Source organism: Lactuca sativa, chromosome 1 (genome assembly GCF_002870075.4).
Source record: "Lactuca sativa cultivar Salinas chromosome 1, Lsat_Salinas_v11, whole genome shotgun sequence".
Taxonomy (NCBI): domain Eukaryota; kingdom Viridiplantae; phylum Streptophyta; class Magnoliopsida; order Asterales; family Asteraceae; genus Lactuca; species Lactuca sativa.
In genome coordinates this window covers 67,769,479-67,782,792 of record NC_056623.2, presented here as the reverse complement: position 1 = coordinate 67,782,792, position 13,314 = coordinate 67,769,479, and the positions used below count along the sequence as shown (strand labels likewise).

Sequence of the window (13,314 nt, the reverse complement as noted above, 5' to 3'; positions counted from 1 at the left end):
TTTCTTTGTAATGCAGGGATTGAGAACGAGGAGCTTGATTGGAACGGGTAATTGCATTAATGGTCTCTATCGAATAAAAGGTTTAAAAGGAAAAAAGGAAACAATATGACTAATTTCAATACTCCCTCTCAAGTTGGAGCATGGAGATTAGAAACATCCAACACATGGCACAAGAGACTTGGGCACTCCTCAAATGTAAAATTGTCTCATGTGAACTTTTTTAGAAACGTCAATTTTGATTCCGAAAATAATGTTTGTGACTCATGTAATAGAGCAAAATTTGCAAAACTACCTTTTCCAAAGAGTTCCATAAAGACAATTGACTGTTTTGATATGATACACTGTGACATTTGGGGAGGTTATAGGACACCATCATTGTCACGTGCAAATTATTTTCTTACCTTGGTTGATGATTACAGTAGATCCATTTGGGTATACTTGATTAAACAAAAAAGTGAGGCCAGCACGTGTTTAATAAGTTTTCATAACATGGTTGAGAGGCAATTCGGAAAGAAAATCAAACGTTTTAGGTGTGATAATGGAGGTGAGTTTACATCTAATCAGATGAGAGTTTTCTATGAAAAACAAGGCATTATTTTAGAGACCACGTGTCCTCACACCCCACAACAAAATGGGGTAGTGGAACGGAAGCATAGACATCTTCTTGAAATGGCTCGGGCTATTCGGTTTGAGGCAAATATTCCCATAAAGTTTTGGGGAGAATGTATTTTGACGGCTGCATACATTATTAATCGCATTCCATCTAAAACCTTAAACAACAAAACGCCCTACGAGGTTCTATTGGGAAAACACCCACAATATGATCACATGAGGGTGTTCGGTTGTCTCACTTACCATTGGAACAACGACACGAAGGGGGACAAGTTTGAACCAAGAGGACGACGAGGGGTCTTCCTTGGATATCCTTATGGCACAAAGGGGTACCGAATTTATGATCTTGAACAAAAGAAAATAGTTATTTCCAGACATGTGAAGTTTGTAGAAGAGTTTTTTCCCTTCTCAGGAGATAATCTAAACAGTCAGATTGACCACCATGAGACCTCCAAGACTAGTGAACATGAAGAGAATGGAAAAGAATTTGAAGATTGGTTGAAAAAGGGAGACACACCTGATTGGTCGAAAGAGGGAGATACACCCACTGATGAGCAACCTTACGTGCATGAAGATTTATCTACTCAAAATAACGACTTTGGCCCACAAGATGATGAGAACCTGCATGAAAATACTCATGCTATCAGCGACGATGACCCTCCTAGACATCACGAAAATACAAGTGAGTTCCAGGCACCAGTGGAGCCCACTTGACCCACAAGGATTCGGTCACAACCATCACATTTGAAGGACTATGCAGTGAAGCTTCCACCTTCGATAGACCATGCAAACCCATCTCACGATCAAGCCTCCTCCCCGGTACATCCCTTAGCTCATTATATTTCATATAAAAATTTCAGTGCTAATCACTTGGCGTTTCTTTCTGCCATCGACTCTCACGATGAGCCAAAGAATTTTCAACAAGCTTCACAGGATGTTAGATGGCAAGACGCCATGAAGAAAGACATAAGAGCATTGCAACAAAACGGTACGTGGACCCTTGAAGAGCTACCTGAAGGAAAGAAGGCCATTGATTCCAAATGGGTTTATAAAATCAAATACAAACCAAATGGTGATGTCGAAAGATACAAGGCACGACTCGTTGCAAAAGGTTTCACCCAACAAGAGGGGGTGGATTATCACGACACGTTCGCTCCGGTTGCAAAATTGGCAACTATGAGGACGCTGTTGACCTTGGCTGTAAAAAGAGACTGGATCATACACCAGCTCGATGTTAACAACGCATTTCTACATGGGGATCTTGAAGAAGAAGTGTACATGAAGATTCCTCAAGGCTTCACAAGTGAAAAAGAAACTCGTGTTTGTCGCCTACGAAAGTCCATTTACGTACTCAAACAAGCCTCTCGAAATTGGTATCACAAGTTCACAAAGGCCTTGGTTGAAATAGGCTACACGCAATCTATCGCAGATCCTTCATTGTTCATATATAAAATCGACATAGTTCATGTGGCAGCTCTTATATATGTCGATGACGTTATCATTGTCGGTAACAACATGAGTAAAATACAAGCAACCAAAACTGAATTAAATTGTCGATTCACCATTAAAGACCTTGGTAGCTTGAAATACTTTCTTGGCATCGAGGTGGTTCGAACAAAAGACGGCATTGTACTCAGCCAAAGAAAATACACATTGGACATACTTCGAGATATGGGTCTGGAAGGATGCAAACCTAGCGCTTTTCCTATGGAACAAGGCCTAAAATTAGACAAAAGTGATGCTGAGGAACGAGTAGACGCGGGTCAGTATCGGCGCCTTATTGGTCGTCTGTTGTACTTACAGGCCACACGACCCGATATTGCATACTCCGTTAACTTGTTAAGTCAATTCGTGGCTGACCCAAGACAGCCCCATCTCGATGCCGCACTTCGTGTTGTGCGTTACCTCAAGACCACCTTGGGGCAAGGGATTTTGTTACCAAAAGAAGGTGGTACTCAGCTCATCACATATTGTGATTCAGATTGGATAGGTTGCCCGTTTACGAGACGCTCTAGGACTGGCTATCTCCTTATACTTGGTGGAGCTCCGGTCTCTTGGAAATCGAAGAAACAGTCTATCATCTCTCGGTCCTCGGCAGAAGCGGAATATCGTGCCATGGCTACAACAGTTAGTGAAGTTCTATGGTTTAGGTGGCTTCTTACTGAACTGGATGCTCCTCAAGACGGACCTACAATTGTGTTATGTGATAATAACGCTGCTCGTCACATAACCAACAACCCCGTTTTCCATGAACGGACCAAACACGTAGAAATGGATTGTTATTTCGTACGGGAACGGGTCGAGTCCAAGGAAATTTCACCTACTTACATCAAGTCTCACCCAAATAGCTGACTTACTTACAAAAGCTCTTGGAGGACAACAACTCAGTTTTTTGCTTAACAAGTTGGGCATTGCTAATCTCCATGTTCAAACTTGATAGTTTCATTTTATTTACTTCTTTTTATAGTTTATTTTAGCATATTTCATCCATAATCTAGTTAATTTTCATGCATATTTTCCTTTTTGTTATTTTATGACTATTTCGGGCACTTTCTAGTTTCGTGAGCTTTATTGCAGATTTCATGGAGACTAGTGGAGCGGGAATGTTCGGGACGTATGGAAAGCGATGGGAATTGGTGGAAAACAAGGATCTTAGGCTTGATGGGTGGTGGAGATGATGCATGGAGCGAGCTTGATGATTATTTGAAGGCTTGGAGAGAAATAAACATTTAAATTTGCAAGATGCGGGAGTATATTCAAGCATGCATAGATTATTAATTGGGCGAGTTTACGAGCTATGAATCATTTGGAGAAGCCAAATTGGGCTTAAATTGAAGAAAACTTGAAGAAAATGGGCTAGGAGCTGATTGGGCTCGCACTGGGCCAAGTGGGCTAAGCTATGGAGGCCCAAAACCTCAAAGATGCTACATTCAGGGACCACCCGCGCAACCCACCCGCGCAACAGCACGCGGGTCGCGCAACCTCCTGCAGGGGCAGTTTCGGAAATTCTTCTTTTGAGCTATTTGAGGAAGGTTGGTGCCCATCTTTTTGGAGACTCTTGGACATCCGATTTTTGGAGATTCTCTCTGGAGTTTTGAAGACTTTTGAAGGCCAAGAACACTTGAAGAACATCATATTTTTACCTCTTGATTCTTGCTTAATGTTTGGTACAATTTTCTCTAACTTTGTTTCTTTGGGTTTAGCCATGCTTGGCTAAACTAATTTTGGTTGACTTTTGGTTAATCCTTTGAACTTTTGTTGTATGTTGAAGAATCTATGAACATGTTTTTAAATCTTTATGGGAATGTTTTGTGTTTTAACATCTTATCACTACTTGTATGTTTTAGTTCATGAGTTTAAATGTGTTTGTGGTGATTAGTTGGCTAATTTCTTGATTAAGTAAAGGATCCTCAAATTAGCAAGCAACAAATGATTTTTGTGTTGTTTTTGCTTCACACAATCATAAAAACATTTCCTCCAACATGGTGGTGAAAGCATTTGACCCCTCTTGGATTTGGTGACTTTTTGGTTCTTAATGCTAGTTGACTTTCACTAATTACATGCTATTTGGAATTAGTGACTTTGACTAAGGAAATTGTTATGAGCTTCTCTAGCCATTTCAACAATTAAGAAAAGTCTAGGTAATCTCAAGCTCCTTGGATTACTATAGCTAAATTAAGGATTTGAATCAAAGTATTGCACCATTGGATTCTAATGATATGTTCATCAAAAGTCAAAGTGAGGAAACTTTAAGTCAACCATCTCTCCCTCATTGATTTTACATCAAACTCTTATTTTTGTTGTATTTGTCTATTTAAATCATAGTTAATTCTAGTTTGTTTCAAATATTTCAAAACAACAAAACCCCCATTTTATTTTTATTGTCATTTTACAAGAATTTTTACAAAAAGATTTTTCATAGAGTTATAAATTGAACCAATCTTCGTGGATTCGATCCCTTTACCACTATACACTATTTTAGTGTGTAATATTTAGGGTTATTATTTGTGTTGGCCTCGACAACCACCAAACGGGTCGAGTCCAAGGAAATTTCACCTACTTACATCAAGTCTCACCCAAATAGCTGACTTACTTACAAAAGCTCTTGGAGGACAACAACTCAGTTTTTTGCTTAACAAGTTGGGCATTGCTAATCTCCATGTTCAAACTTGAGAGGGAGTATTGAAATTAGTCATATTGTTTCCTTTTTTATCTTTCCCTGTCACCGCCTCCTTCTTAGGGATTGATTGATTTGTGGCCTTATTTAACTTATTCCTTTGCTATTTATTGTAATCGTATGTTTTTTTGCCTTTCGTAATATACAGAGAGCTTTACAGAGATTCATGTAATATTGTCTCTCTGATTACCTTTTCTTCAGAAGAAAGATGGGGGAAGTTGGATATCGATGTTCGGACCGTCACTCCTACACACGGTATGTAATTCCAACCCGTCGTCTGTTTAATCCCTATCTACCTGATGTTCCTTCTTTCATCGCTTCAGATACATATGCTTTTTCACATCCCTGCTGCATATCTAAGCTTCAAAAATAGCGAAATCACTAGAGATAGAGCGTCCCATCAAGGCCTACGGTTATGCTGCGAGCGACACTTTTGGAACCTTCTCACCCCTCACCTTCTCCCGAAGGTAATCGTTTCAAAGACTACAAATCCAAAGGATTTTCTGTTTGTTTTAGTATCTGTAATTCGTTTCATGAATTTGATCAAGCAGGTACTGTTCTTTCTAATTCAAAAGAATTTGAACTTATAGTGTGAAATTATAGTCCCTCTGAGTGTGTCGGATTTATTTGTTCTCCTTAATCATCACTCATGTTCTCAATCGATTACCTATTCCCCTGTTTTTCTTGATATCTGTTTTCGGATTAACAGATTCAACTATCAATGTTTTTTTCATTATGAGATACATGTATGTACTGTTTGGTTTGCAGATTAATATTACATTAACAACAACCCATCAGTAGGTATGTTGTTCGTGGAATTTTAACTTCTGGGGTTGAACCTGCATCAACTTATGATCAATAATCATTCTAATCAAAAGTTATTTAGCCAACTGTATGTTGTGTTGTCAGAAACATGAGTGCACACATGGAATTCTCAGCAATAAGGAGGTCATTCATCTACATCAAAGTAGCTGGACAATTAAAGTTTAGGAATGGTATCTGCAATTATGACGGGAAAGGTACCCACTTTTTTTTTTTGCCAATTTTGTAACATTTTTCATAATTTACATCATAATTTTAGTTTTTCATCTTCGTAATTTGTAAATGTGTTGCACATATCCCCCAGGTGCTCATCAACTTCAAAAATAATAAAAACCTTCATGGATCTATCACGGCCTGCCCAATGTGGTCGTCCTGATGGATATAAATTTTGAACGACAGTTGACTATTTTACCCTTTTGTAGTGGTATTAATGTTTGGTTTTATGATGTCTTAGGACAGAAAAGAGCTTGATTTCTACTTGAAGAACCTGCAGAACAGGGCAGAAGAGAGCTTAAACAATCTTATTTTATGATCAAATCTTTTATATATCATTTAATTTAATTTGACCTAAATTTTGTTTGACTTAATGAATTATGAATGGATCATGTTAGTTCTATCTCCATGGATTCGTGCTTTTGAGACCAATAATCCAATTTTAATGTTAGATTTTATTTCACTAATTTTTGTTAATAAAACTTAACTCTTAAATGAGTAAAGCCTAAATGGAAAGCATTATGTAAAAAAGAAGACCAGATGTAAAATATTATCCCATTAATGATATTAATTATGAATAATTATACATGCAACTCGTTCTATCATCCAATAATACCATAACCCAGAGATGAGACAGAACGATAAATTTTCATTTAGATTGTTAATGGATTCGTCCGCAGTACTAGTAGACATAGAATATATATATATATATATATATATATATATATATATATATATATATATATATATATATATATATATATATATATATATATATATATATATATATATGAAAAGGGTATTTTTGTCAATATAAAATGTGTTTAATCTTGTTCCACCATTTTGAGTGGGACTAAAATTTTATCAGTTAACCTCATTGACTACGTCAATACCTTATTTTAATTCTGTTTCATTCATACGAAACACCTTCAGAAAAAACTTTGTTGCGTCTGTCCACTTATGTTCCTCCAATCAAATGCTATCTAAATCCTAGTGCTAAGAGTGTCCTTAAGGTTATTCATCAAAACCCCAAATATCATATTAACCGAAGTTGGATGTCTTGAATTTTTTTTTTGGGTTAATTGATAATATGTAAAAAAATAATTGATTTTAAAAGATTTATACATGTCAGTAAATTGTATATAATTATGTGCAATATAAAAAGTTTCATTAAATTGGGTATATCTTAGTATATGGTTCATTAATTATATTGGACTTATATGCATTATGTTATTCAATTGGGCTCATGTAATGGCCATTGGCTTATTGTTGGACATATTGTATATATAGGTTTAAGCCCACCTTAATGTTTAAACTGAGTTGTTCGATTCACATAAAAAGTGGTCTATCCATTTTAGGGAAAAAAAATTGTCTTTTTTCTTTTAGTTTTCTAAAATCGTGCTTAAAACTTTTATAATGTCCCAACTTAAACATTTGAACCATCATTGATCCGTTAGTCCATATCCATTGATACTTGTATGTGTACATCCCCGCTTTTACATTTTACAACAAACATTTTCTGTAGCCACGATGAGTATACATTTACTTTTATTTGCATTCCATCTTATAACACAAATCATCATTTGATTTCATCACATACCATTATACGTGCTTAATTGGTTCCATGTTTTAACATTCATGACATAAGTACATGACTTTTCAAAGTCCTAAACATCGAATAAGCTTGTTAGCACTAACATCCATAAGATCATCATAATACATAAATACAACACATATCATATTAAATTTGAGGATGTTACATGAATGATAAAATGATATATTTATATGGAATAATAACATAAAAGCATGAATGCGTAATGTACTTGTTATGTATCAATCTTGAAGTCTTGAAAATTTCAAGGCTTAATTTTTCACAAACTACAACATATACAATACTATAAGTACAATTATTTTTATAGATTTGTAATGTTATATTAGTAACCGGTTTTCTTAACATCTATAGGAAAAAGAAGTTCATGTATATAAACCTGAAATGTAGTTTACATGCATATTGTCAAGTTGTACTTAGAGTCTTGTATACGTTTGTAGTTTGTACAAGCTCTTTGCATAAATTATGATTATCAACACTGGATGTCGTTATATTGGTTGAATTATTTATTGTTCTGTATATATGTTATAACTTATATAAATGTAATCTTTTAAATAAACTTGCCTTAAAGAACTTTGGTTTATTTTTTATACATAACCAGAATAGTATTTATTTATGGGCCTTTATTTATTCCCAACCCTATTGCGACATTCCAATGTTGTTTTTCCCAAAAAGCCGTTGTTCTTGTGTAATCTAATCAAAGACAATACCCACTGTGTTGTGCTGTTTTCTAAATGAAGTACTACTACTCTGAGTTCTGTCCATCAGATTCTACCCACGGTGACTTTTTGTTGCTTTCTTATTGGTCATATCAAATAACCAAAAACCAAAAACAAAAAATCATCTCGACATACATTAATATTAGATAAATATATGTGGATTGTTATAATAGATATAAATAAGATGTATTTTGATAAGTTCAAGCTACATATAATTCTTATCGAGATTTTTATATTAAATATATATACAATGTTTAGTCCACAATATACTTCTAAATGTTTCTTCTTTCTTTTTTTATTTATTTATTATTATTTTTTTTTGTGTGTGAAAATTTACTTTTGATGTATATAAAAAAGTTCATAACAAAATTAATTTTGGTTAAATCTCTTAAACCACACCGACCCACATTATGCGATTTGCCTTCTTTTGGTATGCTTTGGTTGGGTTGATGGTTCGACACCCTCCCATTTTCAACTTTTCCTAACTACCCCACCTCCTTTCCATCTTCAAATTCCTTCACGCGCCACCATTAACATCCTTAATCTGTCCCTACCTAGCTAACAGCTTGCACACACACACTCTCTCTCTAGAAAAAAATTCTATAAGAAAGCAGACAACCGCCGGTGTTGATGCTGGATTACTACTCTTTTTCCGCTTATAAATTTCTCCGACCGAGTAAGATCTAAACTATCAATTCTTCTCATCCTCTATATTCGTGTTGATATGTGATTGATCAAATTATAGTTTAATGTGTACATGTGTGCAGGTTTTAATTTGGTAGTGTGTGTAATTAGTTAAGATTTGAAACAATTGACGTGATGTTAGACCTTAACCTAAGTATTTACCAGACCGATTTGATGTCGTCGGAATACATGGAGGAGGATAGCAGCAGGAATAAACAGATCCTTGAGCTATCTGTTGGCACTTCAAATTCTTCCGTCGTGAGTAACGCCGGCGACGAGGAGCACTCACACTCACACTCGCACTCGCACTCCTGCTCGAATCTCACGTATGGTTTTGAGATACTGAAACAGAATAATCTAGAAGAATTTCAGGAGCATAGGTCAGATCATATGGTGGTTACAAAGCAGCTCTTTCCGGCGATTGACGGTGGTGGCGGTGGCGGTGGCTTCATTCAGCAGCATTGGTTGGATAATGGCGATGACGATAGATTATTCATGTTGAGGCAACAACAACAACAGCAGCAGCAGCAGCTGCATATACAACAGGTGAAGAAAAGTAGGAGAGGACCGAGGTCTCGAAGTTCTCAGTATCGTGGTGTTACGTTTTATCGAAGAACAGGAAGATGGGAATCACATATTTGGTTAGTTAATACATCGATCTTTTTTGATTTTGTGTAACTATACCCAACATCCACTACTTTAAAATAATAATTTTTTTAGTCAGAAAGAAAATAGATAAGATGGTTTTTATGATTTATTAGCGAGAAAGATACATAGTTGCAAAAAAAAAAAAAAAAAAAAAAAACAATATATCTTCGTTATTTTACCATTTCTTTCAATGTTTTATCATTTTATGTGAAACATTACATAAAATGCTATACATGTTTAATAGAACGGTAAGTTTTTAATTTGATTAAAAAAATGAATAGGTTAAACAATAAAAAAGTATAGTATGTTCAGTTAAATTGTCAAAAGACTATATAGCTGTACAAGAGTGAAAACATGGTGTATTTCTTTAATATTAACCTCTAAAAATAGAGTATTGTACGTAAAAAATATTTTTTATTATCATATTAATTACCAAATATAATAAAAAATTGATACTTCATTGTTACATTTACTTATGTTTGAATTTCTATGATTTCTGCAGGGATTGTGGGAAACAAGTTTACCTCGGTATTAAGCAATCATACATAGCATTGAAATCCCATTCTATTTCAATATGTATATGTTTAATTAATACTTATTTGAATTCTATATATATTCTTAATTATTTTTGTAGGTGGATTTGATACTGCACATTCTGCTGCTAGGTAAATATCTTCTATACTTTTTCAGTTTTCTGACATCATTTTCATCATTTAATCATGTCAAATTTTATAAACCTAATCTTTTTCTACAGGGCATATGATCGGGCTGCAATAAAATTCCGCGGTGTTGATGCTGATATTAATTTCAATATAAACGATTACGAGGATGACTTGAATCAGGTTAATTTAACTAAATTTGATGTATAATTTAAAATTTTTTTCTTATAATCAGTTGAAAATCCCAACAATTTATGTATATCTTATGTTACACAGATAAAAAACTTGACAAAGGAAGAGTTTGTGCATATACTTCGTCGTCAAAGCACTGGATTCTCAAGAGGAAGCTCAAAATATAGAGGTGTTACCCTACACAAATGTGGTCGCTGGGAGGCTCGAATGGGCCAATTTCTTGGAAAAAAGTGAGTTTTGTCATTTAGCGGGTTGGATCTGTGAAATTAATGTGATAGAATTAATTTTTTTTTGTTTAAATTTTGAAAAAAGTTTGGTAGATTTGTTATTTTTTCGAAAAAGTATAAAAAAAAAACTCTGATCTTATATTAACTTAAAATATTGTAGAGGGGTGATGTTATTTATTGTCACACGTTTTTGGTTTGCAGATATATCTATCTTGGATTGTTCGATAGTGAAATCGAAGCTGCAAGGTTAATTCCTACAATTCCCTTAGTTAACTTGATTGTCTCCCAATTATGGTTCTTAAGTTGTTTTCGATGATTTACTTAATAACATGTGTGATTTTTTTGAATTGATTAGGGCTTATGACAAGGCTGCAATAAAATGCAACGGGAGAGAAGCGATCACCAACTTTGATCCCAGCTCATACGAAGGCGAGCTTAGTCTTGAAACAAACAATGGAGGTAAATTATTTCCTCTTTTAAAAAAAAATCTATATATGTTTATTCGTTAAATATGATATACACATACGTGTGTGTTGCTAAATAAATCCTTAAATAGTGATTTTATGTCACATCATGTGAGCGTGTGGATGAAATTTTTTTAAGTTAACTTTTTTACTAATTTCATACACAGATAAAAGTGATTACATGGATTTGAACCTGGGTATCGCTCCTCCGTCTTTAACAGAAGGTGCTAAAGTCGACGACGACACCTTCCGCAGCTTGCACGAGATCAACTATATTTTAGGTGACATGTCTTCACAGGCCGCAAGAACTACGGTAATATTTTCAACTTTTTTATCATATAATTTAATAAAAAAAAAATTAACATTAAGTCATTAATAGCCTCAACTCCTTATAATGTCTAGACATGAGGAACAATCTCTTAAATTATTTTACCAGCTACAGATAATATATAATCTAACGTATCATTTTATAAATGAAATTGTTGGAAACTAGGGAACAACAGTTGATAATCATCCCCTAAGTCACGGAATGGGAGAAAGATTGACAGGTGTACTTCCACTTTTCTATTGTAAATTAATATTTCTAGCTAGCCAATAAATTGTTTAGAGATTATATCTTATAAAATTTATAATCAACTAGTTAATTCTGCCACCACAGATTTCTTGGCTCCGTTGCTGCGTGATCCTCCGTATTGGGCGGCACCAAGGCAAGTGAAGGCTCATTGCGGCGGAGCTACACCACCAGTTTCATTCCTGCCGGCTGCAGCATCATCAGGATTCGGTAATTCACCATCACCGGCTGCTCCTGCTCCTGCACCACCCATTCCTCACTGTCCCTACAATGTCAACAACATTCCATTGTACTACTGTAGAAGTTGAAGGTACAAGTAGATGAAGCACATCATTTTTTTTTTATATAGTTGAAGGAGAAATTAACAGGTTGTTGGTTTACCCATAACAAGAAAAAAATGTTACCTTGACGAAGTATTAATTAATTAGTAGTATTATCAAAATAATTTTTATAAGATGTTATTCGTGTATGTTAATTTACTTAATATATATGCATGGATTTAATTGGTAATATGAATAGATATGCAAATTAGATAAGGGATCGAATTAATTTTGCATGGGGTTTCGTTCACGTGTACATTCATAGTAAAAGATTGAATTGAAACAATGTCGTTGATAACACTTTTCAAATATTCATGAATAAATCATAGAATAGAATATTTGAACTGTTTTGAAATTACAAAGCAAAAGGAAAAGGTTGCATAATTGCAATGAAACGTGTTTTCCTATAGTAATAAAAGAAATAATTCAGAATATAATATTTTGAATGAGTAAGATCATGATAAATACTAAGGTTTACATTATAAAATTAGACCTTCACATTGGTTCTTGATGTATGTAGTGTGAAGTTCATCCTCTTTAATGTGAATTTCTATTGCTCTATATTGTCATGCTCAGCTAATGGTTGAGAAGTTGATATTAGATTTTCTGGAACGCACTCCAAATAATACTTCTTTCATGTTTATGGCAATTTAAAGACTTCAAATGTGGATTTTGTGGCAACCACGATGTGGTGGAGGAAGCACCACCACGTGGTGCTAGCTAAGATGGAATGCACATTCTGTGTGTGCCACGACATGACAAGGTTCATGTCACGACGTGATGGTGGTCAGCATGCAAACCTTAATTTTTTGGGTTTTACGTTCTATTTAAGGGATGTGATGGCTAGACTTTGCTCACCCTTAGCCTCTATCACCTTTTCTCGATCTAAAGCAACCCTAGCCTCCATTGTTGACATCTTGGAGCTTTTTTGTGGTTTTTGGTGGTATTGAAGAAGAAAAACATGTTGTTGGTGCATAGATCTAACAAGCAAAACTCATCATCACCTTCTTGCATACATTATGGACTTTTGTAAGTCCTCAAGTTTCTACATTTATGTGCATCTCTTCTATACTTAGACTTTTATGCATTTTTCTTCATGTTTAAGATGATTTGAGTGGACGGATTTCATAAAGTTTTCAACTTTATGGATCCTTATGGTCCCTTTGTGGTTTCATGTTCCAGATGTGGTGTTTGGTAGAGTTTTGGTCCCTATGAATGAGGTTTTGACCTTATTTTCACCATTCTTGACCTAACTAAAATTCAAGACAAGCATTGGACATGCACGTCCATAAAGAAAGGTTTTTAAAGGATTTTTGGGTGTAAGGAAGCTTTCTGGAAAGGATGAGTAAGTGGCTTAATGGATTAAGGGCTTAATCCATTGAGTTGTCCAGGAATAG

General features: G+C 34.9%; 1 protein-coding gene across 1 annotated transcript; it reads left to right on the top strand.

Moving 5' to 3' along the window:
- The first annotated feature begins 8,447 nt into the window (after nt 1-8,447).
- Nucleotides 8,448-12,095, top strand: LOC111915227 (AP2-like ethylene-responsive transcription factor TOE3). Its single transcript, XM_042901250.2, has 11 exons — nt 8,448-8,828; nt 8,920-9,477; nt 9,987-10,012; nt 10,119-10,149; nt 10,239-10,326; nt 10,420-10,565; nt 10,764-10,808; nt 10,918-11,021; nt 11,194-11,339; nt 11,520-11,574; nt 11,685-12,095. The coding sequence occupies exons 2-11, from the start codon at nt 8,972-8,974 to the stop codon at nt 11,903-11,905; spliced, it is 1,368 nt and encodes a 455-aa protein (XP_042757184.1). The 5' UTR covers nt 8,448-8,828; nt 8,920-8,971; the 3' UTR covers nt 11,906-12,095.
- The last annotated feature ends 1,219 nt before the right edge of the window (nt 12,096-13,314 follow it).

Excerpts from the sequence above, each read along its gene's own strand:
- LOC111915227 (XM_042901250.2), top strand. The coding sequence starts at position 8,972 with ATGTTAGACCTTAACCTAAGTATTTACCAGACCGATTTGATGTCGTCG. Across the intron at positions 10,150-10,238 it reads ACTGCACATTCTGCTGCTAG|GGCATATGATCGGGCTGCAA; the intron begins GTAAATATCTTC and ends CTTTTTCTACAG. Across the intron at positions 11,340-11,519 it reads CACAGGCCGCAAGAACTACG|GGAACAACAGTTGATAATCA; the intron begins GTAATATTTTCA and ends GTTGGAAACTAG.